Raw genomic sequence first — 27,190 nt, forward strand, 5'->3', positions numbered from 1 at the left:
TTTAAGTCAGACAAGGTTATAAATTAACAAAATCAAACGCACTTGTAGGAAACAAAATAACTATATCTATTAACAGCTACAATACAACAACCTAGAATTTATTTGCTGCTCTCAGGGTCTCCGAGTTTGAAGTCCATGGGCTTGTCATAGCCCATCATTTTCGCATAGTGCATGGGGTCACTGAAATGACGAGCTTCCACAAACAAAGGCTTGCCCTTAGCAACCATAGTAGTAAACATACCAGGGATGTCCGGGACTACAACGTCTTCTGCTTTAAATTCATGCTGCAATGGAGAAATATATTTTTAAACAATATAATGTTGAGACGCAGATCTCCACACTATTACAGAAAGGGAATGATATTTGTTATGGTCAATGGTTTGTTTCTTGTTTGTTGGCTTTTTCATGGGGTTGATCATAGTTTGTTTACAATACACAACAACTGGGCCCCGACTTTAACTAATACCTTAAGATCCTGGGTGAGTTAATATGATAGTTGGAATATCATTTCATTAGACACAAAATTTACAATAACGAAAAACACAGGCACAGTGTGTAAAGAAGTACACAGTACAGAACTTGAGATCAAGTTTATACGTAAATAAGTGACTAAGTACCTGTTTTTCAGCAATAAAGAAGTTGTAAGTGATTGCTCTATAGGTTTTGTTTGTGGGATCATAGTTAACTTCTGTTACATATTTCTTGGTGATTTGGTGCAATAATATCGGCGTGACGAATGTGAAGAACCCGACCACGGAACAAATCGCGACGAGGAGTGACGTGCTGCCTATCGTCGCTGCTTCGTTGAGTATGATCGGTTGAGCCACTAGTCCAGCAACACTTGAACTTAATGAAAATACTTTCACAGCTTTAATTTGAGGTGTCAATGGACCATAATAAATGCGTTCTGTCTGATCATCCCCGGATTTAATAGCGAAATGACGAGCTCCTTTAACATCGTAGAAACCGATACGTTTTAGATGAGACGAAATTTCTTTTTGCAATACCGCCAGGGATCTAGATTGTACGAAGGTAGTTTGGAAACAAAGTCGAAACATGTTTGCTATCTAATAAAATACACCACTATTACAAAATATTAAACTATAAAATCAAATTGTATTCCCATTAGGGTTATTTTTTCCGAAGACCAATGCATGTAAAATCCGCCGTCCCGTCCGTACGCCAGGGGTGGTACACTTCAAATATCATAAATTTAAGCGACGACAGCGACGCTAGAGTTATATAGGGTAACTAAAAAAAAAAAAATGGTATGAAAATTGGTATGTAGATAGTTTGACATCTGGAATAAAACATAGCCTACTTTTTATTTCGATATTCCCACGAGATAGGGATAACTTTCGAACTAATAACCGCTGGGCTTAGAGTCATGAAATTTGACCATGATTGTTTTTAATGTAATGTCAATGAAAACAACGATTTAATTTTCGGGAATTCCCACGGCAATTTTTAAAAATCCCGGTATTCAGCTGCTGGACCTAATGATTTACGTGTGCGAAGCCGCGGGTAAACACTAGTTGGACGATAAAATAGTATTTTAGTTGAAATTATGTACATTTCTATTTACTAGTATCATATTTACTGTGGAGTCCATTGTTGGACCAAAAAATCATTTTGAATCACTTCCCTGTGTCTACTCTCATTTCCCTGTCTTATGTAAATTTAAAAATGCCTCTTCTAAATTATATCGAAAATACAAACTGAGACATGGATGCACAGAAAACCAGAAAAAGAGACCAGGGCTGGGAATCGAACCTAGGTCCTCAGCAATCCGTACTGCGTACTATAACCCCTACACCACCGTTGGACAGGAGTCAAGATACAAATTTCTTCTATGCACACATATCTCAGGTTGGCTTTTTCTACTACGCTACTTAAGCAGCAAAAAAAAACTAAATTAATCCATATTTTAACTGACCCTTTAAATTCTAAAATACTCCATCATAAACCTTGGGGAAAATATACGACAAAAAATATAAGTGGATGTACATGTTTCACCATTTTAAAAATTCTACCCTTAAAGGGGTATAAAGGGGAGTGTAAGTTTTGAACATGAAGTGTAAGTTTGTATGGAAGAAACGTTAGGTAGGTATATATTTGAGGATATAATTCTAAAACTTCTTGAAAATGCTATTAAACATTTTAAGTTAAAAGGAACATGGAAACATTGTGAATGACTCTTAAACAGGACTAAGAGAATACGTGATTAGCCATTTTTAAAAATTAAACTTGGGGATTACATTAAATAATGAAATATGAGTAAATTCAAAATAATTATTTACTGCTGATTGAAGTATCTTAAAGAGCTTTCACATCACTAGAGCCAACGTCAGTCAGTCAGTCAGCCAGTAGTCAGTCAAGTGTCAATGTCAGTCACCACATTTGTTTACACAATTGATTTTTTCCATTGAATAGTACCGTACCAATTACAATCATAATTAGATTTCTCATAATATTAGTTAGGTCGATTAATTTTGTTAATCAGAATTATACTGTCATACTCAGAATCGTAATGTAAATCAGAATTATACTGTAATTATAATTGGTTATTTTGAGTCCTTTTGTGTTTTTTTTTGTAATTTGGAGTAGAAATAAAAAAAAAACTAAGAGATTCCAAATAACCAATCATAATTTGATTGCTTACTGCTTAGTAGCGACATGAGCGACATCTCTTGTCTGGGTGAGCGGTTAGTTCCGAAAGTGTGTTACGTCTCTCGATGAGAGCGAAACATAGATGTCGCTAGTGCTGTTGCTTAAGTAGCGTTGTAGAAATAAGCAACCTGAGATATGGGTGCATAGAAGAAATTCGTGTCTGTACTCCTGCAGTGGTAGTGTAGGGGTGTAGGGGCGTGCACGCAGCACGGAATGATGAGGACTAGGGTTTGATTCCCAGCGCTGGTCTCTGTTTCTGGTTTTTCTGTGCATCCATGTCTCAGTTTGTATATTCGATATACTGTAATTGTTTGACAAAACATAAGATTATTTTTGACTAAGTTTGGATAGGTATTTAACTAAATGTAAACAAAACGGCATCAATCGGTGTCATAAATATTGAAATTCCCCATTAAACTATCTAAAAAATTTACTTTTCTGTATTGAAATACACTAGTCTAGTTTGTATTACAATGATAGATAAGTAAAATGTTAAAAATCCTTGAGTGTACCAAATCTGGCAGCTGAAGTTTGTTTACATTTAGTTAAATACCTATCCAAACCAAGTATAGTAGTGTTATCCCAAGACGGCGACGGGGGCAGATGTTCTCAAGATTAACCCTTTCACCCCGGCTGTCGAGTTAACTCGTTTTGTGCGATAAGCTCTCAGATCCGGTAGCCGACTATACCCGTTTCCAAATTTTTTGACTACAGCCAATGAGGGCAATCGGAAATTACTTCCGGAGCCGGATACTTTGTGTCCCGTACTCTTGGCCTTGACTTGATTCATACCTAGTTGCTATAGTATCATTTTGACAATTTTAACAAACGAGTTATCTCGTCAACCGGCTCTTCAGAGCGTTTTACCTAGCCGAGTTAAATCGTCTTTCGGGCGTATGAGCATAATTTCTGTGAACGAGTTAACTCGCCTATAGGACTGAGGAGCCGACATCATTTCACTGAACCTGGCAAACTGGGTAGATTTTGTGTACGACTTTGCCGAAACGAAAGGGTTAACCCTTTACTAGGTCGAAAAGAACAAGCGTGTATTTATAAGTTCTTTATACAAGGTGTTAATTAAATAACTGAAATCCTCAGACACGCCAAAAATATTTTTTAATTTTAAGTTAGTTGCTGGCATTTATTTTTGAATACCTTCATTATTTTAAAACATATTCGTGTATTTTGCTAAGTCAGTAATTCTACTTTATATCTAACTCTACACTTGCTCTACTCATAATTCGTATTTGTCAGTTGCGCTTTGACGTTTGACGTTTTTAGAAGAAATTCACATATTAACAGCAAAACAGCCAATATTAAATTATCTAAATAATATGCAACCTCGCTAAAATATTTTCATCACACTTGCTCGTAAACAGTGTCGTAACATGCAGGCTACCTTGGTTCCAACCCTCCAAATAAAACCCTCGACATTATTGTACTTGTCATGAAACCCGTGGTCGGTCGCATGAGTCATTGCCCGTACTAATTTTCTTGTCATGAAGCCCAAGGTCGGTAACTGAGTTTGTTACTGCATGGTATGCTGCTGCCCCGTGTGCGCGCTGCTGTAGGAGCGCGTACACGTCGGGTACATGCTGTGGAGGTGGAGCTGGCACTGCCAAGACCGCAGTCAACGGTATCGGCAATTTTTGAAAAAATATTAGTTTTACTTTTACAAATATACAATTGTACTTGCAAATGGGATGTAAAACATTGTATGTCGCACGGGCGGTACTAGAATTATGAACATCGACTCATTAATGCCCTCAGTCTTGGACTTCGGGCTTCTAATAGACTCTCGTTCGTAATTCCTTTTTTATATACCGCCCTTAAGACACAATGTACTATTAATTGGCATTGCAGTCGTAACTTTTAACTGGGCACAATGAAAAAAGGTATTTAAGAACACAAACACAACCTAATTTAAAACATAGTACAATCGATTCTGCTCTCGATTCTGAGCAAACTACTTTCTAGTTTTCAGTTATTTAATTAACACCTTGTATTTACAAAAGTCGTATTCTTCCTGTAAACCATAAAAAATGTGTGGGATACGGTATTCCCATTGCCTGTCTAAGTAATGAACAGGCATATTCAATTTAGTGTGAGATTCTTAATCAGGCAAAGGGTGATGTCTCCCACATAGTACAGTCACCAGCACCAATATCTGACACAACAAGCGTGCATAAATATCTGATGCGACTCTATTTCTAGGGCTGGAAGGACGTGTCAGATATTTTTGCACGCTCCGCTGTGGCATATATTAATGCTGGTGACTGTACCTACATTATATAACATAGTCCGGTTTCAACTCCAAATCTTACTAAACGTTATATCAATCCTTGAAAATAAGAATTCATGATATTCATTTACAAAACACAGCTATTTATTTTTTATTACTTACCTGACAAGACAAGACAATTTACCGGGCTAAATAGTTGCCACATAGGTCAAACTGTAACAAGACAATGGAATAGTGTCATCCCACATCTTAATTCTGGTCATTACAAAAATGCATGGATATTTAGCATAGCATAGGATTACATTACCTTACAACACTCAAAATCTACAAAATATCAAAAAATGGTCCAACTGCTTCCATTTCGCTGAAATTAAGTAGTGTTCTGATTTTGTCACAAATCACTGAAATTAATGGTCAAGTAAATTCAAACGGCTACCAGACACATTATTGGATTTAGCTGTGTGTTGTCATTGAAGATCATGAAATAATATTTTAAGGGATTAATATAAAAAAAATATTTATCTTTGTTTCGTTCTTTATAATAAGTAAGAGTAAGAGTTGTAAGAGATTTGGGAGTTGAAACCGGACTATGGTACACGATATACTATGTGGGAGACATATGTCCCTTAAGCTGGTAAGGGGTTAATTATATCAAACTAAAAAAATGTATATTAGATTGAAAATTAATAAACGATTACATTTTCCTTCAAATAGTGTTTTTCTTATAGTAATAATCATGTGCCGCTGAAGTGATTGGTCCTAATTTCTCAATTAGTGCGATTTCAGTTTTCTTTTCTTATAGGTACGTATGATGGAATGTAGTTTCTGAAGATGAGTATTCGGTTTTCGTTCTAGTATAAATCTTACAAACATCACACTCGATACGTTTGTAAATTTATTATGTATTGATAACCGAATACGCATCTTCTTAAATCTCATTCCATCGTACGTACCAATTGCGTAGTATGCATACTATCTAATAAAATATAGATGTACATCTATATGTAAGTATATGTCAAACTTAGTTACCCTATAAAACTTTAGATGGCAGCTCTTTCCATACATGCAATTTGACCATAGAGTTGCCACTCTTTCTCATATACATTACTTTACTCTTTGCCGTACGCCGACTGTCAATGTCAAAATCAGCTGTCACGACACGAGCAGTGCTGCAGGGCTACTACGAAACTCGATACTCAAAGTTCGTGTCGTGCGGTCCCTCTGACACTTACACTATTTAATACGAGAGCGAGAGGGACGGTACGATACGAACTTCGAGTTTCGTAGTAGCCCTGCTGCGGGTGACACTCTTTCCCGGCCCGGATAATACCGATTTGGAAATACCGACCCTGTTTATCGTACACGACCATAGAAGCTCCTGTCAGTTTCTATGGGTGTGTACACAAAAAACAGGGCCGGTATTTCCATGTCGGTGTTATCCGGGCCGGGAAAGAGTGTCACTCCAGTGCTGCCACCTTAAAAACATGCAATGGCGCCAGCATAGTAAAAAGGCGCCAGATTGTAAAATTTTTCGTAGTATGTACATATAGCCAGGGGGGCTACTACGAAATTCGCAAATCGTACCGTCCCTCACTCTCGTATTAAATAAGATTAGCGTCAGCGGGACGGCAAGATATGACGTTTTAATTTTGCACTTCGTAGTTTAAGGCCAGGCATAATTTTTGTGCAGTGTGTATAAGACCACCGTTGGGATTCCCTAGTCATAGAGTAAGCGTATTAGGCGAATATTCAAGCGTTTTAACTGTTCGGTGGGACGAATATTCAGCGTTTTTGCAGCGTTTTTTTGTCATTAGTGTCTTGCCTTGGCGGATGTTATTAAAATGGGTCATGCGCAGGGTTAAATTTTTATGAAAATTAAAAACAATACATATGCTAAATTTAGCGTGATAATTTTTTTTCGGGATTTGTCTTTCTATTGTGCTTATAACCGTGAGATGCTAATGACTTAACCGGGCGGTCAAAACGCTCGAATATTCTGTAGAATTTTAAAATGGTACGGGATTGCCAGGGATTGTCCTTCAAGAAGCGTTACATTTATGTATAATAGGTATATTATATGTTCGTAACGAAAAAACGCTGAAACCACAAAAAAATAAAACCACTACAAGCCAAAAAATACCGCTGAAAGCCTTGAAAAACTATCAATTTTATTTGTAGATAGCGTAACAAGAGGACAGTGGTAGTTCTTTCATGAATATATATTAAAATTTAGCAGTTTTCAAATAAATTAATAAAACTTAAATAAGTTTATAATTATAAGACATTGCGTGTTTCGTGGGGCAGTTATCTTCATCGTAGCAGAAACCGGTTTCCGTGTCCAGGACCATGGCGTCGGGACAGTCACAGCGGGAGAAGCCGCAGACGGTACCCACGAGGGTCAGCTCCGGGTTCTCACAGGTTCTTTGCGCCGGCCAGTACGTCTGGGAGCAGTTGCTCTTGCGCTCACGCAGCCAGTCGGGACATGAGTCGACGCCTGTTGAAAAAAAGTAGCAATTAGTTAATTTAATGATGGTAGGTACTGTTAACTTTAACTTTATTTTATTAGGAACCTGAGACATACTCGTATAGTAAAAAAAAGGTTTTCGTGGCATTCCACTTCGGAAAAAAATATCTAAAGTAGGTACAGTCGTGAACAGGGATTGTTATGCCACTTGCTTCTGTTCGTAACTTAGCCGTGTAATGGTATACTTATTAATGATAATATTTAGGTAATATAAGTATGTATTGTATCAGCCGGTGCAATTACTGGCACTTGAGGTATCCCATCTTAGGCCTCTAGGTTGGCAACGCATCTGCAATACCCCTGGTGTTGCAGATGTTTATGGGCGGTGGTGATCTCTTACCATCAGGAGACCCACATGCTCGTTTGCCATCCAGTCGCATTAAAAAAAAAAAATGTATATATCTCGGCTAAATAATTAATAGCCTTGCTTGGCATATCTTTATAGGTAAAAGATACAAATATACAAATATTGCTCGTTTAATATTACGTTTACTGCGTAATAGGGTATTATTAAGATGTAAGTAGTCCACAATAGATATTTACCCACAATCGTTAGCGTACGAATAATACTTACTAGCTAAGTTTGTCTTCAGTCTATTTGAAGTATCTCTACAACAGCTTAATTATTAAAATGATTTCAATGAGTACTGCAATAAAGAGTAGAAAAACCGGCCGAGAGCGTGTCTGACACGCCCAAAATAGGGTTCCCGTAGCCATTACGAAAAAATTAAGTAATATTTTTGTAAGGATTTCGTATTTTATACGGAATCTTCCAAGTTTAGGTATATATTATACCTTAGGCTGCTATTTACTCATAAACTACTAATAATTCTCAAGCAAACTTAGCCGTTATAGTTTTCCTTGAAAGTTTGATATACTTACTACCATCCTGAATTTTTTCAAATTTTTCCACTCACCGGTTTAGATTTAAGAGGGGGGGGGGGACGCTCGATTTTAATGAAAATTTGCACTTTAAATTTGGATATTTCGCAAAGAAATCACTGAATCGAAAAATCGTCTTAGCAAACCCCTAATGATTTTAAAAGAACTATCCAACGAAACCACACACGATAGGGTCGGATGAGAAAAAAAACACCCCCACTTTACGTCTATGGGAGGTACCATAAAAAAATTTTTTTTTTTAATTTTTAATTGTACCATTTTGTCGGCATAGTTTATTTATATATGCGTGCAAAATTGCCCAAAAAAGCATGGAAGAGGATCTACAATTTTTCATGCCTACATAAATTATTTTCATATTTAGGTAAGTATTTTGGGTACCTAGTGGATAATGTAACAGTACCTACAACTTGTTACAACGTATAGTAATAGTAGGAATAGATAGTCAGGTATCTACTTTTTATTGTCTGTCAGTTATTTACACGAAATAGTAAGCCGTCTTTGGTTGTGTACAGGAGGATATGACATTTTTTGACAGTTAATGAAATAACTTTCTTACATTTATTATTGTGCCACAGGCAGGTAGAAGTGGTCGATTTATTATAAGCCCACACAATCCCGAAGAACAGCACTAGCACTAAACCCGTCCACTTTGACATGTTGAAAGTTAACTGCTAAAAAGAATTGGCCATTCACATTTATATGAAGGATTATGATTGTTTACAGTAGTGACTTGTTTACATCGGTAGGCCACAACAATAATGATGATGTATAAAACAATACAGACAATAAACAATGCGTAGAGCAGAATGCAGGATTGATAGATGTTGAAATAACAAAAATCGGAATTTATCGCGTAAGTATAGGTAATATAATTTATAGTTTCAGCTATGTTTCCACTTGGTAGAGTGATAGTCAGCAGGTAAGTCTCCCTTGACTTCTAATTTAAGTGAAAAAATATAGAGAAAATTTAGTTACTTACATCATTATTTGAAAATATCCCTTTTAGGGATAAGTTCGCCTTTGTACTCTTTTGTTTTGTTGTTTTCTTTTAGTATTATTTTTGTGTTTTATGTACAATAAAGTATTTACATACATACATTTACATACATACATTTTTTTATTTTCAAGTTTAGTTATGCCACAAAATGCCCCAAATACGTGAAATATATATGTTCCCAATTTTTTCATGAATATAATTTGGCAATATAATTATGTGTCATGTGTCAAGAGTATTATAGTAATAATAAAATAAAATTTGTTGTACCTAGAGCACCTAGAGGTAGTGTTGAGGAAGCGAAAGACATGTCGGGATCGTAGCAGGTCGAAACAAATAAGTAGTCTCTGCCTACCCTTTCGTTAGTAAAAAGGCGTGACTGTATTTAGGTTAGGTATGTACCTATGTGTGTATAAACGGATTGAATTTGCATGACATTCAAGCTGCTCTCACTCCTTTGCCAGTATCATAGATCTGGCTCATAAGTACGACCATATTTGAGAAGAGATAAAGGGGCGAATCATCGGCCTAAACAAGCATGAGCGAACGCGACAAGCGACAAAGCTATCGAGCGGACAAACATCGCCTATTGATTCAACTTATCTTTGTGCAAACACACGCAGCCCGATGTGACAGTACAATGGGACCACATATCGTGAATACTTGACGGTGCATCGGAGACCTGGAGACCAGGACAATCCACCATATGCAATACAATCTAGTGGTACGAAATAGCCGTGAATGATCCCCGCATACTGTAGCCCCGGGGCTTCCTTAACTTATTTATACTTTGACGCCCTTGGGACTTTGCCATTTTTTTACGACGCCGCTCAACCTGCCCCCTTAATGCCCCAAATATACTTACCAATTTTAGTACTAGCCTAGTCCAATAGAAAATGCACGATGAATCTCCTAGACGGCGTTGGCAGTTCCGTAATTGTTCGAAATGTTAAAAGGTCCGTTTGGACTATTTATTAACGCTGGGCTGGGACTAAAGAAACCTGAGTTTACGGTACTAAAGGTTAAAGTTATTAGAAAAATACTCTTTGGATATTTATAATTTTTATTAGAAAATAAGAACGAAATCAAAGCATAAGCATAAAAATAAAAATAGATCGACACACGACGCCCCTGGGACAATGTCCTGGGACGCACATTTTGGGAAGCCTCGCTGTATAGCCACTCATTTCTGTTGCGAGTCCCAGCAGGTCTAAAATGTAATGTTTTTTTGGAGCATAGACGTAGCTATCATAAGGTCGTGGGGGAGCAAATTAATTGTTTTAGTTCATTCTACGGAATCCTTGGTGCGTGACTCCAACCCGCACTTGGCCGGTTTTTTCTGTTTACTTATCTGTACTTTTATTTACAAATTTTTATTTCCGATTAAGAGTTTATGGGTACATACATACGAGACATAAACCGCTTAACTCAGTTAAGTGATAGCTCGTAATAAATATCTATCAAACTAACTTCCTAAATCTGCATATTGTGACGAGCAACTACGAATCTACACAACTCTGTGGGTGGTTTTTGCAGTCGAATATACTTATAATTTACTCAGTGTTGTGTCATTATCATCATCATCCCAGCCTAAACTTATACGTCCCACTGCAGGGCACAGGCCTCCTCTCAGTGTTGTGTACTTAATTCTAACTTCACCATTTATATTTTTCCGCCAGAATTAGACAATGTTTTGTATTTAGGTAATTTTAGGTCAGCCATTTTGTTCTCATTCAAGAAACGGCCGCGCATTTAAGAATACCTATGTACTTCATCATCCCAGCCTATATACGTCCCACTGCTGGGCACAGGCCTCCTCTCAGAACAAGAGAGCCATGTTCCCACGCGGGCCCAGTGCGGATTGGGAACTTCACACACACCATTGAATTGCTTCGCAGGTTTGTGCAGGTTTCCTCACGAAGTTTTCCGTCACCGCAAAGCTCGTGGTAAATTCCAAATGTAATTCCGCACATGAATTTCAAAAAACTCAGAGGTGCAAGCCGGAGTTTGAACCCACGACCCTCTACTTGAGAGGCGATAGGTCAAACCACTAGGCCACCACGGCTTCCACTAGGCCACTACTACCTATGTACTATATCACTATATTTATGAAACTACTGAGTTAAGTACATGAACATTTCGTTCGTTTGTATCACTTAGTTTAGTCAATCAAATAACCAAAAGTTTCATAGAAAAACACAGACAAACGCTTACCATAAATATCATTTTTTTTTTACAAAAGGACAATTACGTGATGGGGCGAAAAGATGCCAGGCCATCATTCATCCGTAATTACTGGAATTTAAGAAAACGAAAGCTTTATCCCAAAAGCTCATAAGCTTCGGTGTGCTAATATCGCTCAAAAAAGCGAAGTGCCCAGTCACTGTGTAAAAAAAACGCCAGCAAAAATAAAAAAAACGCCAGAAAAAAACGCCGCTTGAAAAGACAATTAAAAAGTAAAAAATAATTATGCGCTACATAGCTGTTGCCCGCGACTTCATCTGCGAAGAATTTGTTTATCTCTATCCCGCGGGGACTATGCTGATTGCCCGCAAAATTAGCCTAAGTTAATTTAGTATAAAGTATCTAGTAATATTTTTTTATCTTAGCGTTGTCGGTGTCGGGGGACCGCTAAGGTTAACATGAAACTAAATATGTGTATTTTTTAAAGTATTAACCTTAGCGGTCCCCCGACACCGACAACGCTAAGATAAAAAAATATTACTAGATACTTTATACTAAATTAACTTAGGCTAATTTTGCGGGCAATCAGCATAGTCCCCGCGGGATAGAGATAAACGAATTCTTCGCAGATGAAGTCGCGGGCAACAGCTATGTAGCGCATAATTATTTTTTACTTTTTAATTGTCTTTTCAAGCAGCGTTTTTTTCTGGCGTTTTTTTTATTTTTGCTGGCGTTTTTTAAGTCGGGGGTTTTTTAAATTTTAAATTTAAGTTTTTATTTCATGTTTTTTAAACTTTGATATAAGTATATCTTTTTAAACTGTACTAGTGTGTTGGTTATCCTGGCTGCAGCATCAGCTCATCTTGTTGCCACCACTGCATTGTATGTAGAATCAATTACTGATCAAAAGGAATCCAAACACGACATATCTGCTATTATTTTTTCAAGAGTATACTGGTGTGCTGAATATCCTGGCTGCAGCATCAGCTCGTCGTGTTACCACCACTGCATTGTATGTAGAATGAATTACTGATCAAAAGGAATCCAAACACGACATATCTGCTATTATTTTTTCAAGAGTATACTGGTGTGCTGGATATCCTGGCTGTAGCATCAGCTCGTCGTGTTGCCACCACTGCATTGTATGTAGAATCAATTACTGATCAAAACGATTCCAAACACGACATATGTGCTATTATTTTTTATAGAGTGTACTATTGTGCTGGATATCCTGGCTGCAGCATCAGCTCATCGTGTTGCCACCATTGCATTGTATGTAGAATCAAATACTGATCAAAAGGAATTAAACACGACATATCTGCTATTATTTTTTCAAGAGTATACTGGTGTGCTGAATATCCTGGCTGCAGCATCAGCTCGTCGTGTTGCCACCACTGCATTGTATGTAGAATCAATTACTGATCAAAACGAATCCAAACACGACATTTGTGCTATTATTTTTTATAGAGTGTACTATTGTGCTGGATATCCTGGCTGCAGCATCAGCTCATCCTGTTGCCACCATTGCATTGTTTGTAGAATCAAATACTGATCAAAACGAACCCAAACACGATATATCTGCTATAGTTTTATTAAGAGTGTACCTACTAGTGTTCTGGATATCCTGGCTGCAGCATCAGGCCGAGATTCCATAATCTTGCGTAGCTATATAGCATACATGGGTGTTTCAAATTTTAGGTCCCAAATATGTTTGAAAGTAAAGTAAATATCCATTATGCGTCTAAGATTCCTACCGCAGCGAACAAAAGATCTGATGATCTTGAAACGGCTGAACCGATTTTGATAAATCATGTCTAAGATCCATCGCTAGAAAACCAGCTTTCAAATAAAAAAAACCGCATTCAAATCGGTCCACCCGTTTAAGAGCTACGGTGCCACAGACAGACACACAGACACACAGACACACAGACACACAGACACACAGACACACATAGCGGTCAAACTTATAACACCCCTCTTTTTCGTCGGGGGTTAAAAAAAACTATTCCATTTGATTCCAATCCACACGTTTACCTTCCCCTGGACATTAAAAATTAATAGGTAAGGGTTCCGTTTTTGCCAGTTTGGCTACGGAACTCTAAAAATAGGAGATGGCCTAATCTGAAAAAAATTGCCCATTGACCTTCCATTGACATTTCTATGAATTTTAAAACTTGTTAGCCGTAGGTAACATTAAAAAACCGGCCAAGAGCGTGTCAGACACGCCCGAAATAGGGTTCCGTAGCCATAACGAAAAAATTAAGTAATATTATCCAAGGATTTCGTATTTTGTACGGTAAGACAGCCGGTGAAATTACTGGCACTTGAGGTATCCCATCTTAGGCCTCTAGGTTGGGAACGCATCTGCAATCCCCCTGGTGTTGCAGGTGTCTATGGGCGGTGGTGATCTCTTACCACCAGGAGACCCACTTGCTCGTTGGCCATCCAGTCGAATAAAAAAAAAAACAAGTTTAGGTATATTTTATACCTTAGGCTGCTATTTACTCTTAGGGGCTGTTTCACCATCCATTGATTAGCGTTAACCGACGATTAAATATGATGCCGTCTCCGTCTATTCGAACAAAACAAATAGAGACGGCATCACACCTAACCGCCAGTTAACACTAATCAATGGATGGTGAAACAGCTCCTTAAACTACTAATAATTCTCAAGAAAGCTTAACCGTTATAGTTTTCCTTGTAAGTTTTATATACTTAAGTACTTACTACTATCTTGATTTTTTTTCAAATTATTCCACCCACCGGTTTAGATTTTAGAGGGGGGGGGCTCGATTTTAATGAAAATTTTGCACTTTAAAGTTGAATATTTTGCAAACATTATCACTGAATCGAAAAATCGTTATAGCAACTCCCTAATGGTTTTAAAAGACCTATCCAACGATACCCACATTACCAGATCGGATGAGAAAAAAAAACACTCCCACTTAACGTCTATGGGTGGTACTCAAAAAAAATTTTTTTTTAAATTTTTATTGTACCTACCATTTTGTCGGCATAGTTTACATATTATGTATATTTGTGCAAAATAACAGCTTTCTAGCATTGATAGTCCCTGGGCAAAGCCCCGGACGGACAGACAGGCAGACAGACAGACATGGCTAAACTATAAGGGTTCCGTTTTTGCCATTTTGGCTACGGAACCCTAAAAAGGTTGTTTATAGGGGAGAACTTTAATATACATATCACATTTTTGAGAAACTGAACCCTAAATGTAGACGCATTAGCAAAAACAGACAATCTATCGGACAACACATCCATTGATACCAAAACCATAACATCCTAGGTAGTTACCGGAGCTCTTTTACAACATTAACGGAAAAAAGTGCTGGTTAACCTAATGGTTTTTTGCTCTGTTTTAACTTTTAAATATATCCAGTTTTTCACATTGCAGGATGTTGGGCTACTGATTCGAAGTTTTATAACACTGATATTTTCACACAAAAATCTAGGCCAGGCCCCCCTGGAAAATAACTCTATATATGCCAATGGATCTAGGCGACATAAAATGACTTTTTATGCTCTAGTGCATAAAGAAAAATCTTCGTCTAAGACCAAGGCAATCAGGCCCAAACAGCCACAAACAAAAAAGTTTCAATGTATTTTTTTTAATAATTTTTAATTTGTTTAAAACTAAAAATTTAGACGACCAGATGGCCTACTGGTTAGAGAACCTGACTACGAAGCTTGAGGTACCGGGTTCGATTCCCGTGTCGGGGCAGATATTTGTATGAAAAATACGAATGTTTGTTCTCGGGTCTTGGGTGTTTAAATATGTATTTATCTACTTATATAATTATATTTTTCCGTTGCTTAGTACCCATAATACAAGCTTTGCTAAGCTTACTTTGGGACTACGTCAATTGGTGTGAATTGTCCTGTGATATTTATTTATTATTTTATTTATTTTAATAATCAATCAAATAAATCAAAATAAATTAATAAAACTAAATACTTATTTGTAATTGTATTAGCAATGCATGAATTCATATTCTGGAATCTCCAGTACTATAATTTATCCAATTGCATAGTAAAAACGATGCAATCTTGTCGCTTAGTACCAACTACGTGTTAATTAAAACTACCAAAATAAACGAAAAAAAAACACCCTTGACAAAAACTGCACAAAAGTTTTCCCGCCAATATTACACTCTGTTTATTCAATTCAATTTAAACGGTAGGACCCTGACAATATGATTGTAAATTGATCGTCTTTTCATTTCGTTGTTTAGAAGGAGACAGAGCGACCAGAGTTATCTTTCATCTTACTCTATTGAAGTACACAACCGCTGGTTTTCTCTGTATCTCTTTCTTCCCCAAGCAATTAAGTATCGTGGCTTCTCTTTCTGTGTCAAGTACTGGTTTGGTTGTATCTTTTTCTTCGGTAGTAGTTCTCTAGAGCCGGTGTTTACGCGTCGTTCGCATTACGCGCGGGAATTGTTTCGTATATATTAAATTTTTCTGACGGTTTCATTCGAACTTTTTGAACTATGGAGCTGACATAATTTGTTTCACAAGTGATGTGATTAAGTAATTAATGTTTTTTTGAATGACTGGTCTGATCGATCTCCCCAAGATGGAATTGAGGTCTGTGTTTTGGACTCTTGTCTTGGGCCTGATTTTCGGTGCGGAGGCGGGCATTATGGGTGATCAGTGCGACTGGAATGGCAGGTATATAATATGCTCAATAATATTTTAATTTTCATAATTTCGAACTGCAAGAACTTGATTGAACCATAATTAAAAGTTAATAAGTCGAAGGACCTATTTTAGTTCTACATATTTAAATGATTTAAGTGTGCTACATTCGACCGCGAATCAACATAGATAATTCATGTTTTGTTTGTGATTTTTAGTAGACTTACCTCTATGTTGATATACATGACTTAAGTACTCAGAAAACGTAAATTTTATTAATAAATATACCTATTATTTAACGGAACCTTTATAGTCTCGCCATGTCTGTCGGTCTCTCTGTTCGTCCGCGGCTTTGCTCAGGGACTATCAATGCTAGAAAGCTGTAATTTTGCACGAATATATATACGTAAAGTAAAGTATGCCGACAAAATGGAACAATAAAAAAATAAAAATAAAATTACAGTAGGTAGGTACCTCCCATAGTGGGAGTGTTTTTTTTTTCTCATCCGATCTTGTAATGTGGGTATCGTTGGATAGGTCTTTTAAAACCATTAGGGGGTTGCTAAAACGATTTTTCAATTCAGTGATGTGTTTGCAAAATATTCAATTTTAAAGTGAAAATTTTCATTAAAATTACGCCCCCCCCCTCTCTAAAATCTAAACAGGTGGGTGGAAAAATTTGAAAAAATTCAGGATGGTAGTAAGTATATCAAACTTACAAGAAAAACTATAACGGTTAAGTTTTCTTGAGAATTATTTGTAGTTTAAGAGTAAATAGCAGACTAAGGTATAAAATATAACTACATAAACTTGGAATGTTCCGTACAAAATACGAAATCCTCAGAAAAATATTTCTTAATTTTTTCGTAATGGCTACGGAACCTTATTTCGGGATTGTCCAACATGCTCTTGGCTGGTTTTTATTTTATTCTAAGATAGGTATGTCTGTTACGGAAGTAGGTAAAGTATGGAAGTAGATATTTGCCATGTACTATGTACCTACCTAGTAAGGCTTAATTTTTTTTGTAGTTTGCTGATAAGCAACTAAAAAGTTTTTTAAATTATAGATATGTTTATGTTCACACGTAACGTCTACAGATATATGCAAAATATTAACAATTATTATATGTTACACAAAAGTGTGACATACTTAGGGACGACCTAAATATGCCAATTGGAAATACCTAACTAAATGCTAACTAACTGGGGATATACTCGTACCCGTACCTAATATTTTCATTTTCAAATTAGGTACAGTCAACGTCATAAATAAGTGATCATTTCTGTACCTAGTCGCTTTCAGTCGTTACACAATTTCGTATGGTATTTAAACATGACGTTAAAGTGACAAGGTACAAAAGTAATCGCTAATATTTATGACGTTGACTTTACATACATAGGCATGTTGTGCCCTTAGTGTAAGGTTTCGGTCACAAAATACGTCTCGATCGCGTTCGCGTTAAAATCTCAATTTGTATGGACAATATACAGTAAGGGGCTGTTTCACCATCCATTGATTAGCGTTAACCGACGGTTAAATGTGATGCCGTCTCTATTTGTTTTGTTCGAATAGACGGAGACGGCATCACATTTAACCGTCAGTTAACACTAATAAATGAATGGTGAAAAAGCCCCTAAGGGTACTGAAATACAAGAAACTGAAAATCAACAATCAGAAAACAAAGTTCACTTTTTGATTTGGCGTCGCTGCCGTTTACAACAACACGTCAACAACCTTTAACCTTGGTACTCCGTACTTTACGTGCAATATAGCTATGTCCCTGCGGCACGCATATGTTTCCATGCAGAAATCGCCCTCATCCACTTGCACACAAACTGACATATAAGTAGTAGCATTATGTCACACAGATCACGTTTCCTACTCTACACGAGTTCTGAGACTTTTCTGATAGATAGCTAGCAATTACCGCAACTTTCCAGGCTATTAAATGGGTACTTATATATTTGCACTAGAAAAGTATTTCAAAATTTACACTTATATAAATATTTTAGGCACATGATTTGGGCAGTAACAGTTCGCGTTTCGCAAAACGACATGATTTTCTTACATCTACATTTATATGTCGTGCAAACTAACAAGCCTGCTTCGGCGCTTAGTAAAGTATAACGGCACTGTTCCACTTCCAGTTTTATCTGCTGGACGATCGCCGTGGATGGATCACCAAACAATCTTTTGAGTATTTAGCTAGAATAGAATTCTAGATAAATACTCAAAGCAACCAATAAACATCTCATACCATGTCACATTGTTATCAACTCAAGCGGATATTTGCTTAATAATGTAGGTAGTAGTAGTTAGATATTTAATACCCTTAATTTAATATTATCTTGACTTGTAACAAATAATATAATCAAATGTTAACCTACTTCCAATGGTCCGATCGACTTGAAAATTTATGCATGTATAGTATAAGCTCCAATGACGATGCAAGCATATAAAATCAAGCGTCGCCAACAAAAAAGGTGTATTAATAGTTATTTGTGTCACGAGGGAGCAAAAATGGTGTATTTACGGCGAGGGCGTATATTGAATCCAGAATGTAGCGAAGTAGAATCCTGAGCGTAATGAGGGATTCAAGTGTTAACGCCCAAGATGCAAATAATTTTGCTTCCGAGTGGCTCATACAACTTTTCACATCGAGCATTAAGAAACTTGAAAAAAAAAATTATAAATATTATTAAAGAACAACCAGCATAGAAAATGGCGTGGCTTTACAATTATCAACTTCAAAAATGGCATTTGCGATAAAACACTTAGATAAGCCTTGAACAGAAAAGTTGCACTTTGCTCCCTCTCGTCAGGGAGGAAAAGTTACTAATTTATTGAATCAGGCGTTACTTTGCGGAGGTCCATATCAATGAACTAAAATAATTTCCTTGCTCACCCGCGACCTTACGATAGCATCGTAAGGTCGCGGGTGAGCAAGGAAATTATTTTAGTTCATTGGAAAAGTTACTTTTCTGAAGGAGAGGTGTGAAAAATATATATATATTCTTTTACAAAAAAATTGGTGTTTTCATTTAAACTGACTTAAAGTTTTATCACAAGGCGTGTAGTCGCTGCTTTATTTACTCGAAGATCACATTACTGCACCTAAAATATTTCATTCCAAGTTTAATGATTTTTGTTTTCGGCAGTCTAAATTATATTTATACAAGCTGTTGCTAGTGACTCCGTCCGCGTAGAAATTGTTTATCACTATCCCGAGGGAACTATGCAATTATTCCAGGATAAAAATTATCCTAATCCTTAAGCGTTGTAGACGTGAAAAGGTAAAAAACAAACAGACTTACAAACTCTCGCATTTATATAATATTAATGTGATTTGGAATAAGTATTCGGCCAGTAGAAAACGGTAAACAGAAAAATATAGGTAACTTTTCTGAGAAAGAGTGGTTTCGCACTACAGCGATCCGAATCCGACCCGAACACGTGAAAATACGGTCCGGAGTAGTTGTAGAACTATTTGTATGGTTCCGTCATCCGATTTCTCTCTAATCTAATGCGTACAATACTATACAAATAGTTTTACGACTACTCCGGACCGTATTTTCACGGATTCGGATCGGACGTAGTGCGTAACCGCTCCAAGAGGGTAAACAGCTAAAGTATTGGCTTAAAGCAGTCTAATTTGTTACAAGAATTCCACCCGCCACAAATGAGATATAAGCACAGCTTGGGGCTAAATTCAGCAAAAGCCGGCAATTTGTTAAATATTCGCCCTATTCATGCATAAATATTTCTTTAATATCGCGTGTCTGTTTCACATTAGCAAGTAATTGATGCCACATCTTTTTGTTTCTACTTATATTCGCCTTTATCGCAAAAAATGCCATCTCGTTGCGACTTTAATATTTAATTTGTAGTCCTAAATATCATAAACGTGACTTATTTATTCCCTTCATTTTAAATATCAACAAGTCGTAACAATAAAATAGCTGTAATTGTTGTACGGTATCCGGAAACGTGTTCTATGGGGTTGTACGGAACAAAATCAACAAGTGAGGTTTCCATTGACTAGCGCGGTGGGGTGGCGGGCGTGGGAAACGTGGGTGGAAACTGTTCTCGCCATCGCCAGCCCTGTCAGCAGACACGTGACCCTTCCGGCTATTACAGTATAGGGGAGGATCAGCCTTCCTATTGACTTTATGTTGACTCGAAAAGCAGCGAAACGAGAGGCACTTTGGGGTACAGAGTGCCACTTTATTACCGCGCGACAGGAAATCTTAATAAGTAAGTACTAACATTGCAGTCAAACTTAACTTTTTCGTTTTACTCTTGTTTTAATTTACAACTTTAATTATTAAATCTAATTCTACATAACAAAGAAGAAATTTGATTTAGATATATACCGACAGTTTACATTCTGAGTTACCCAGATCTGATCCCCAAATTTTCTCAATGTCATAATATATGTTAAATAGGATATAGATACAACACACATTTGCAAATCTAAAGTCTGTAGTTTCCATACAATTTTACCGATTTGAACAACATGGAACCGTAATACAATTCTTGTAGTTTTAAAGAAATTATAAATTTAAATATTTCCCTTAATGACCACATTAAGCTACTTACAATTGATCAGTAATGACCCTCTTAATGACCTCAAACGAAACGCTAATCACCTAGTCAGCAAGAACAAAGATATCTCAAAGGGGATATCCAAAGCGGCTGCAAAAAGGAAAATAGAGTGTCAATGTACCAGCATCAGTCGACGGGCATTGTGAGCATTCAAGATCATGCATTAATATTTATTAGGGAGGGCGGGACAGTGCGAGGGGACCGGGATCTGTTTATTATAATATCCTCCTCCGATTATAACGCGTTCGCACGATGCGCGCACCACTGATTGATACAGATTGCTATCACCTACTAAAGTATACATATATTTACAGTCATCATTTCGTCGCTATACATTGTAGCTGTCTATTTGCTGAAATTCGCCAGAAAACGATCTATTGAAAGAAGACAGAAGTGAATCGCTTATGTACTTAAATGTCAGATATTTTTGAACATCCAGACAACTCCGATGTTTATGATGACTACTGTATGACCACTAGGCATTATGCTTCTAGGCGCTGTTATTCTTTTGTTCTCACACTGTGACGTAAATGTATGGGAAGTAGGTACTGGGAGCAGTAGCTCATTAAATTTGCCCCACGCAATGCATCTGGATAGGATGTGAATGTGACATGACGGATGTAATGTAACATGTTATATGACATCACGTTGCACACAAACAAAACAAAATACATAATTGAAAGTTGACAATGGCTTGCCTTATCTTTTGGGATCACTTAATGCAAATAGCTTCAAAAAGAAGTGAAGTCTACTTAAGTAAATGTGGCGCCAATTTGTTATAAGGCTTTTAACTCCGAACAATGGTTGTCTTTTAACAGATAATGCGGGGTGGGTGGACAAAACCATGACTAACCATTTTCAAATGTAAAGTGTGTTTATCGTACTTATCGCTGTTAAGGTTGCCTAAGTTTTCACAAGTGCTTTTTGCAGCTGTGATGTGATAAGTCAAAATATAAACACTGTTGTTTATTGGAATACCTACATTTTTACACCTATACAAAAAAGGAAAATTGCTAAGTCCTAAAATGCTAGCACTAAAAGTTTGCATGTATAGTAACTGTAGTGTAGGTATACCCTAAAAATATGATTTGTACCATGCAAGCACCTAATTAAACGGAAGCAATTGCGGTTTTACTTCCTGAATTTGACCCACATAGCATGACCGCAATCAATATGCGGATGCCACTATCTCGGTGTTCCGTAGTGTTCGCACTTCACATGATAACGCATCAGATGGCGGATTGCGCACGGCCTCGCAGCCGACGCTGACCATATGGTGCCCACCAGTATCGTGTAAGTATGTACTCTACAGAACATTTACTGTTTACGATTCACAATTCCTGGAAGAAGTTCCCTTCGTACCGTATTCCACAGCCGCAGTTCATTAATAACATTAGTGATTCAGTGTAGGAGCGATTCGGCAGCGCCTGGGACCGCGGCAGCAGGGCATTTCACATGATATGGGCCTGTGGGAACACCACGCTTCGATCCGCTAAGGGAAAACAACCGTCACATGTTGCGAGATGAAATCACGGTTATTTTTACGCGACGATTGTTTTTATTCGCTCGCCAATTGGGGGCAATCAACGACACGTGTTCCATCCGAGACGCCCGCCTTGAGGCCTGTCTATTCAGCTCCTCGTATCAAATATATATTACAAACCAGATCAGAGACACATACGAGTATACACTACGCTAGCTACGACTCTTTTTTGAGCGGATGCCTTTTGCTGGGTGCGAAACAATAGGTTTTTATAATGTTAATCACTTCATGGTAATGACGGGTTTTTTACGGCCCGTCCATGCAACAATATGAAATGTCGTATATTTGATTCCGTCGATGTTCCCAAGACACTTGAGTGCGCCCACCATTTTATCATCTGTCCAGTCGTGCTGCATGTGTACTTGGAAATATTTTTATGATGCTCTCTCAGCTCCAATCACATCGTAACTGAAGGGTAACCTAATGCTTGCACCGTCGACCGTGCCAGCCATGTGTCCACTTACATTATCGTGTTTTAACTAACTTTACGTTAAGTGATGTGTCTCAGCCTGTATGTGATTCATTACTTGAATATATGCTGTTAAACAACGTCAACAGCTTTTTTGGCGTTGATTGCTGTAATGACTATGGCCTAGATCCAAACGATTTAAATTGATAGCGCTATGAAACAAACAGACTGTGTAGCGGCCGAGTCCTTGTCAATTCACTATGTCTACTGTCTAAGGCTTTCCATTTATCAAACACGGTAACTTCTCGAAGCGCATGAAAGAGAATCATTGTTCTTTGTATGTACCATATACGGCGTTCTTTGAATGAAACCAAACTAATTAACAGCGAATTGTAGGTCGGCATTGTGTCGGCACTCGGCAGGTCAGATGAAGGCGTTCTTTGTGTCGTCGGGTGTTTATTTTTTTAATTTGTTCGTGGAGCCGGCGATACCTCGGCGATCGATGTTCGGTCCGGCCGCTCTACGTTAATTACAGTGGCGATAACTGTTCTGTAAGCTGAGCCGGCCGGCCCCGGCAAATTATGATTTACTACAGGGTTCTAATCAATGGTTCTAACATTTAATAGATACCTATGTATGACATGCCGGTATGTATGTTAGAGAAATAGAAGTTATCTTCAAATTTGTTACGTACAAGAGTACAGAGTAGTGATTATTTTAATTGCCTTTGTATTTATGATTTGAATCTGAATAATTTGTACCTATTCTTCCATTGTTTATTGGTTTACATATAAATATCTACTCGTACATTAGTGTTGTTATTTAAGCGTATAAGTAAACAATTGTATGCAAATAAAAGTTTAACTTACTGCATGGTTAAATCTTCAGTTATTTGTAAATAGTCCCAAAAAATGTTTTCTAGATCAGCAGGACTCTATGAATAATGCATGGGGCGCGGTCCTTTATCATCCGTTGGCCCGTGGCGCGGGCGCACGAGCTGCATCTTAATCGCAGCCAATTTCCTCGGCACGCTGTCAAATTATAATACTTATAAAATATTATAATCCCTGCACTTTTACCAAAGTGATTCAAATAATATATTCCAACGTCACGATCGTCAAGTTTTTGTTCGTTTTTTAACCTTGTAGGTATTTTATAACGTGTTATAGCATCGCGTATCGTATTTCGCAATGTTGAAATATAATATGAATGAAAATTGCACGCTCATCAAATCACGTTTGTTGGTCAAGTTGTGTCGTTAATGAGGCGGCACGGGCCGCGGCGTAACCCGACTCTTCGCTATGCATTTTGTTTTGGTGCTGCAGTTCGTACGCCACTACGCCAGCCTTAATATATCCTAGCGGGGACGCATTTATTACTTACATTCACAGGAAAAGTTTTTAGGAACCTTCCATTTATTAAATTTTGTGGCGATACGCTGAGAAAGAGCCCATTTTAACATTTTTATTCAAATCGATTTTATTTGGTTTCGTCCATTTTGGACACTGTACTCGTATAATTCAGAGTACATAACTGCATCGAATATTTTTGCATCCATATCCATATAGGACGATCGTTGCTTATCTGGATACGGCAAAAAAGAGTGAACGGGGACGACCGATTATAATGTAAAAAGAGGTTCGCGGTCGTTCCATAACCGATTGCAAATGGCAACCGCCGCGGGCCTCGCAGCTCCATTTAAAGCTCGTTGCAATCTCGACTGCTAAAAAATAACCGAGCAACGATTTCTTCAACGGTCGACTCTCTAAGTATCTATCGGTTGTTCTGGAAGGAAAAGAAGTAGGAGGGATGGGATGCAACCGGCCAGACTCTAAAATTTGTGACTTAAAAAACTAATGCCCGCAGTAGACGCCTTGAATGCCTTCGCGTAGGGCGATTGTTCCTGTTTTTGTATTCTTATTGGACTTTTGGAGAAAGGATTTCCTTCTTACCCAAGAAATCGATAATATTTTTACGTCTATTTACGTCCTAAGCTTTATAAAAAACGGTTTCATCATGTCCGCCAAAACATAATGTAAATGTCATTGAAGAGTTATGGTCGCTCTTAAATCACATTTATAACTCAGGAATGCTATAAAGCTGAGGTTTGTGTGTGCCGTGTTATAACTCGTTTTGTTTACGCTGCGGGTCCATTACCGCTGCGACACAACAATAGGCGCCCCTGCCCGCGCTTAGCGTCGCCGAGATTTTGTCCGATAATGGTTAAATTGGCTTCACCGGTCTTAATAGGGTGTCTTACCTATATAGGCGACAACTGCCAGTGTTCCGCAATTACAGTCGCTTTTGTCCGGCGATCTCTGCTCTGTTGTTATCTGCCAAGCTTTATAGCGATACAAAATATGGCCCATTAGCACGTGCGTGCAGGCTGGGGTTATTTCTTAAAAACAATAAATCCTTACTAGTACCTATATACCTACAATATGCATAAGACACAATTTATGAGTTTAAATATATTTACGTAAGATGAGTATATAGAAAGAAAACAACGTAGGCATGAAGGTTTGGGAAAGCTCTTCTATTAAAATGGTAACACTGAACTCTACATCGCTTTGTTTCCATAATGGCTAATTACATTGCTAAAAGCAATTGTACGTTAACGGTAGATGTTTGACTTTTGGCCACTGTCCCAGTAGTTGAATTATAATTTTGTGTACGTCATTAACTCATTATTAGCATTAGCAATAGAGGTGACAGCAGAGTGTCATCTAGATTCACCGACAGCTTTGACCGACAGGCATTAGCGTATCAAACACCAGCAGATTTACCTTACGTCAAATGTAGAGTCGTTGAGCGGTGCTTTAAAAAGTTTTAAAGACTGACAACCAATTTACCGATATATCTTCGTTGTGTTAATTGTCGATAATTAATGTTTAATCGATACTTTGGCAATTCAATAATTAGTATATGAACCATCGATTAGTCTCTTTCCTGTGTGGCCAAACGCGACTTCCTCTCAAACGTGTCGTGGATTGATTCGTGTTAAAGATCTTAATTCCGCTCCGCCGCGTTCGCCTCGCTCGCGACGAAGAAACATAATCTGATGAAGGCGAATTGACATTCGATATCTACACACAACGGATGCAAGACATCGCGTTTCAGATCAAAAATATTAAGACTTTTATTAGTGAGTTCGTTGTGTTCTCTGTTCTTTCAAAGTACAGTTTATTGTAGATCCTGCCCTGCCACTATTGCCTTTCCTTTCATCATATACGGTTCAAGTTTAGTATCGTCTCGGAGACGCAGTGAACCAAGCATTATGCAGCGGCCATTAGGACAGGATGGGGTCGGTAAGCGGCTTAGCTCCTGCAATAAGAACACGAGGCCTTTTCACACCTCCGTGTTTGGGCCGCGCGTTAGCGTTCACGCCTCGTGTGTGCACCCCTAAAGTTCGCGCCTCGCTTACATATCACGAGTGCACTATGTAGCTTGACCAGAGGTGGTCGAGACGTAACTTTTTTATTTGAATGGGTGTGCGGCTGACCGCAGACTTCATCGTGAGTCTCGAGGAGATCTAGGGGTTGAATTCCATGCCTAATTTAGATAAGTAGGTAAATTACGCAAAAATAGTAGTTTTAGGGGCTGTTTCACGATCCATTGATTAGTGTTAACTGACGGTTAAATGTGATGCCGTCTCTATTTGTTTTCTTCGAATAGACGGAGACGGCATCACATTTAACCGTCAGTTAACACTAATCAATGGATGGTGAAACAACCCCTTAGTTAACAGTACGCCATAGTTACTAATAAAAAACTGGCCAAGAGCGTGTCGGACATGCCCGAAATAGGGTTCCGTAGCCATTACGAAAAAATTAAGTAATGTTTTTCTAAGGATTTCGTATTTTGTACGGAATATTCCATGTTTAGGTATATTTTATACCTTAGGCTGCTATTTACTCTTAAACTACTAATAATTCTCAAGAAAACTTAACCGTTATAGTTTTCATTGTAAGTTTGATATACTTGATCTACTACCATCCTGAATTTTTTCAAATTTTTCCACCCACCGGTTTAGATTGTAGAAGGGGGAGGGGGAGGGGGACGCTCGATTTTAATGAAAATTTGCACTTTAAAGTTGAATATTTTGCAAACATAGCACTGAATCGAAAAATCGTTTTAGCAACCCCTATTTAAAAGACCTATTCAACGATACCCCACACTACAAGGTTGGATGAGAAAAAAAAACATCCCACTTTACGACTATGGTAAAAAAATTTTTTTTAGATTTTTTTATTGTACCATTTTGTCTGCATAGTTTACATATATGTATATTTATTCAAAATTACAGCTTTCTAGCATTGATAGACCCTGAGTAAGGCCGCGGACGGACAGACATGTATGGCGAAACTATAAGGGTTCCGTTTTTGCCATTTTGGCTACGGAACCCTAATAAAAGAGGACACAAATTAAAACTATCGCAAACGTCAGACAAATCCAACAA

General features: G+C 37.7%; 3 protein-coding genes across 3 annotated transcripts in view; 1 reads left to right on the forward strand and 2 right to left on the reverse strand.

Annotated features, from left to right (window-relative positions):
- Positions 1-42: 42 nt before the first annotated feature.
- LOC141428962 (transmembrane protein 70 homolog, mitochondrial) lies at positions 43-1,178 on the reverse strand. The gene is made up of 2 exons (XM_074089046.1): positions 618-1,178; positions 43-284 (listed from the first exon to the last, which is right to left on the reverse strand). The coding sequence occupies exons 1-2, from the start codon at positions 1,056-1,058 to the stop codon at positions 99-101; spliced, it is 627 nt and encodes a 208-aa protein (XP_073945147.1). The 5' UTR covers positions 1,059-1,178; the 3' UTR covers positions 43-98.
- Positions 1,179-6,742: 5,564 nt separating this feature from the next.
- On the reverse strand, positions 6,743-9,007 carry LOC141428963 (uncharacterized). The gene is made up of 2 exons (XM_074089047.1): positions 8,896-9,007; positions 6,743-7,406 (listed from the first exon to the last, which is right to left on the reverse strand). Exons 1-2 carry the CDS (start codon positions 8,993-8,995, stop codon positions 7,171-7,173), a joined length of 336 nt encoding a protein of 111 aa, XP_073945148.1. The 5' UTR covers positions 8,996-9,007; the 3' UTR covers positions 6,743-7,170.
- A 6,917-nt stretch (positions 9,008-15,924) lies between these two features.
- The window catches only part of LOC141428964 (meteorin-like protein), a 39,333-nt gene continuing 28,067 nt past the window's right edge, over positions 15,925-27,190 (forward strand). The window contains exon 1 of the mRNA XM_074089048.1: positions 15,925-16,206. Within this exon, the coding sequence (XP_073945149.1) occupies positions 16,085-16,206 (122 nt within the window). The 5' untranslated portion in view covers positions 15,925-16,084. The remainder of the gene's footprint in view (positions 16,207-27,190) is intronic.

The sequence above is a fragment of the Choristoneura fumiferana genome, chromosome 6 (genome assembly GCF_025370935.1).
Source record: "Choristoneura fumiferana chromosome 6, NRCan_CFum_1, whole genome shotgun sequence".
Classification (NCBI taxonomy): domain Eukaryota; kingdom Metazoa; phylum Arthropoda; class Insecta; order Lepidoptera; family Tortricidae; genus Choristoneura; species Choristoneura fumiferana.

What these genes read in the sequence shown, in the direction of transcription:
- LOC141428962 (XM_074089046.1), bottom strand. Translation starts at nt 1,058, where the DNA reads ATGTTTCGACTTTGTTTCCAAACTACCTTCGTACAATCTAGATCCCTG. An exon ending in TCTTTATTGCTGAAAAACAG is followed by an intron (nt 285 to 617) that starts GTACTTAGTCAC and finishes TCTCCATTGCAG; the next exon opens with CATGAATTTAAAGCAGAAGA.
- LOC141428963 (XM_074089047.1), bottom strand. Translation starts at nt 8,995, where the DNA reads ATGTCAAAGTGGACGGGTTTAGTGCTAGTGCTGTTCTTCGGGATTGTG. An exon ending in CCTGTGGCACAATAATAAAT is followed by an intron (nt 7,407 to 8,895) that starts GTAAGAAAGTTA and finishes TTTTTTCAACAG; the next exon opens with GCGTCGACTCATGTCCCGAC.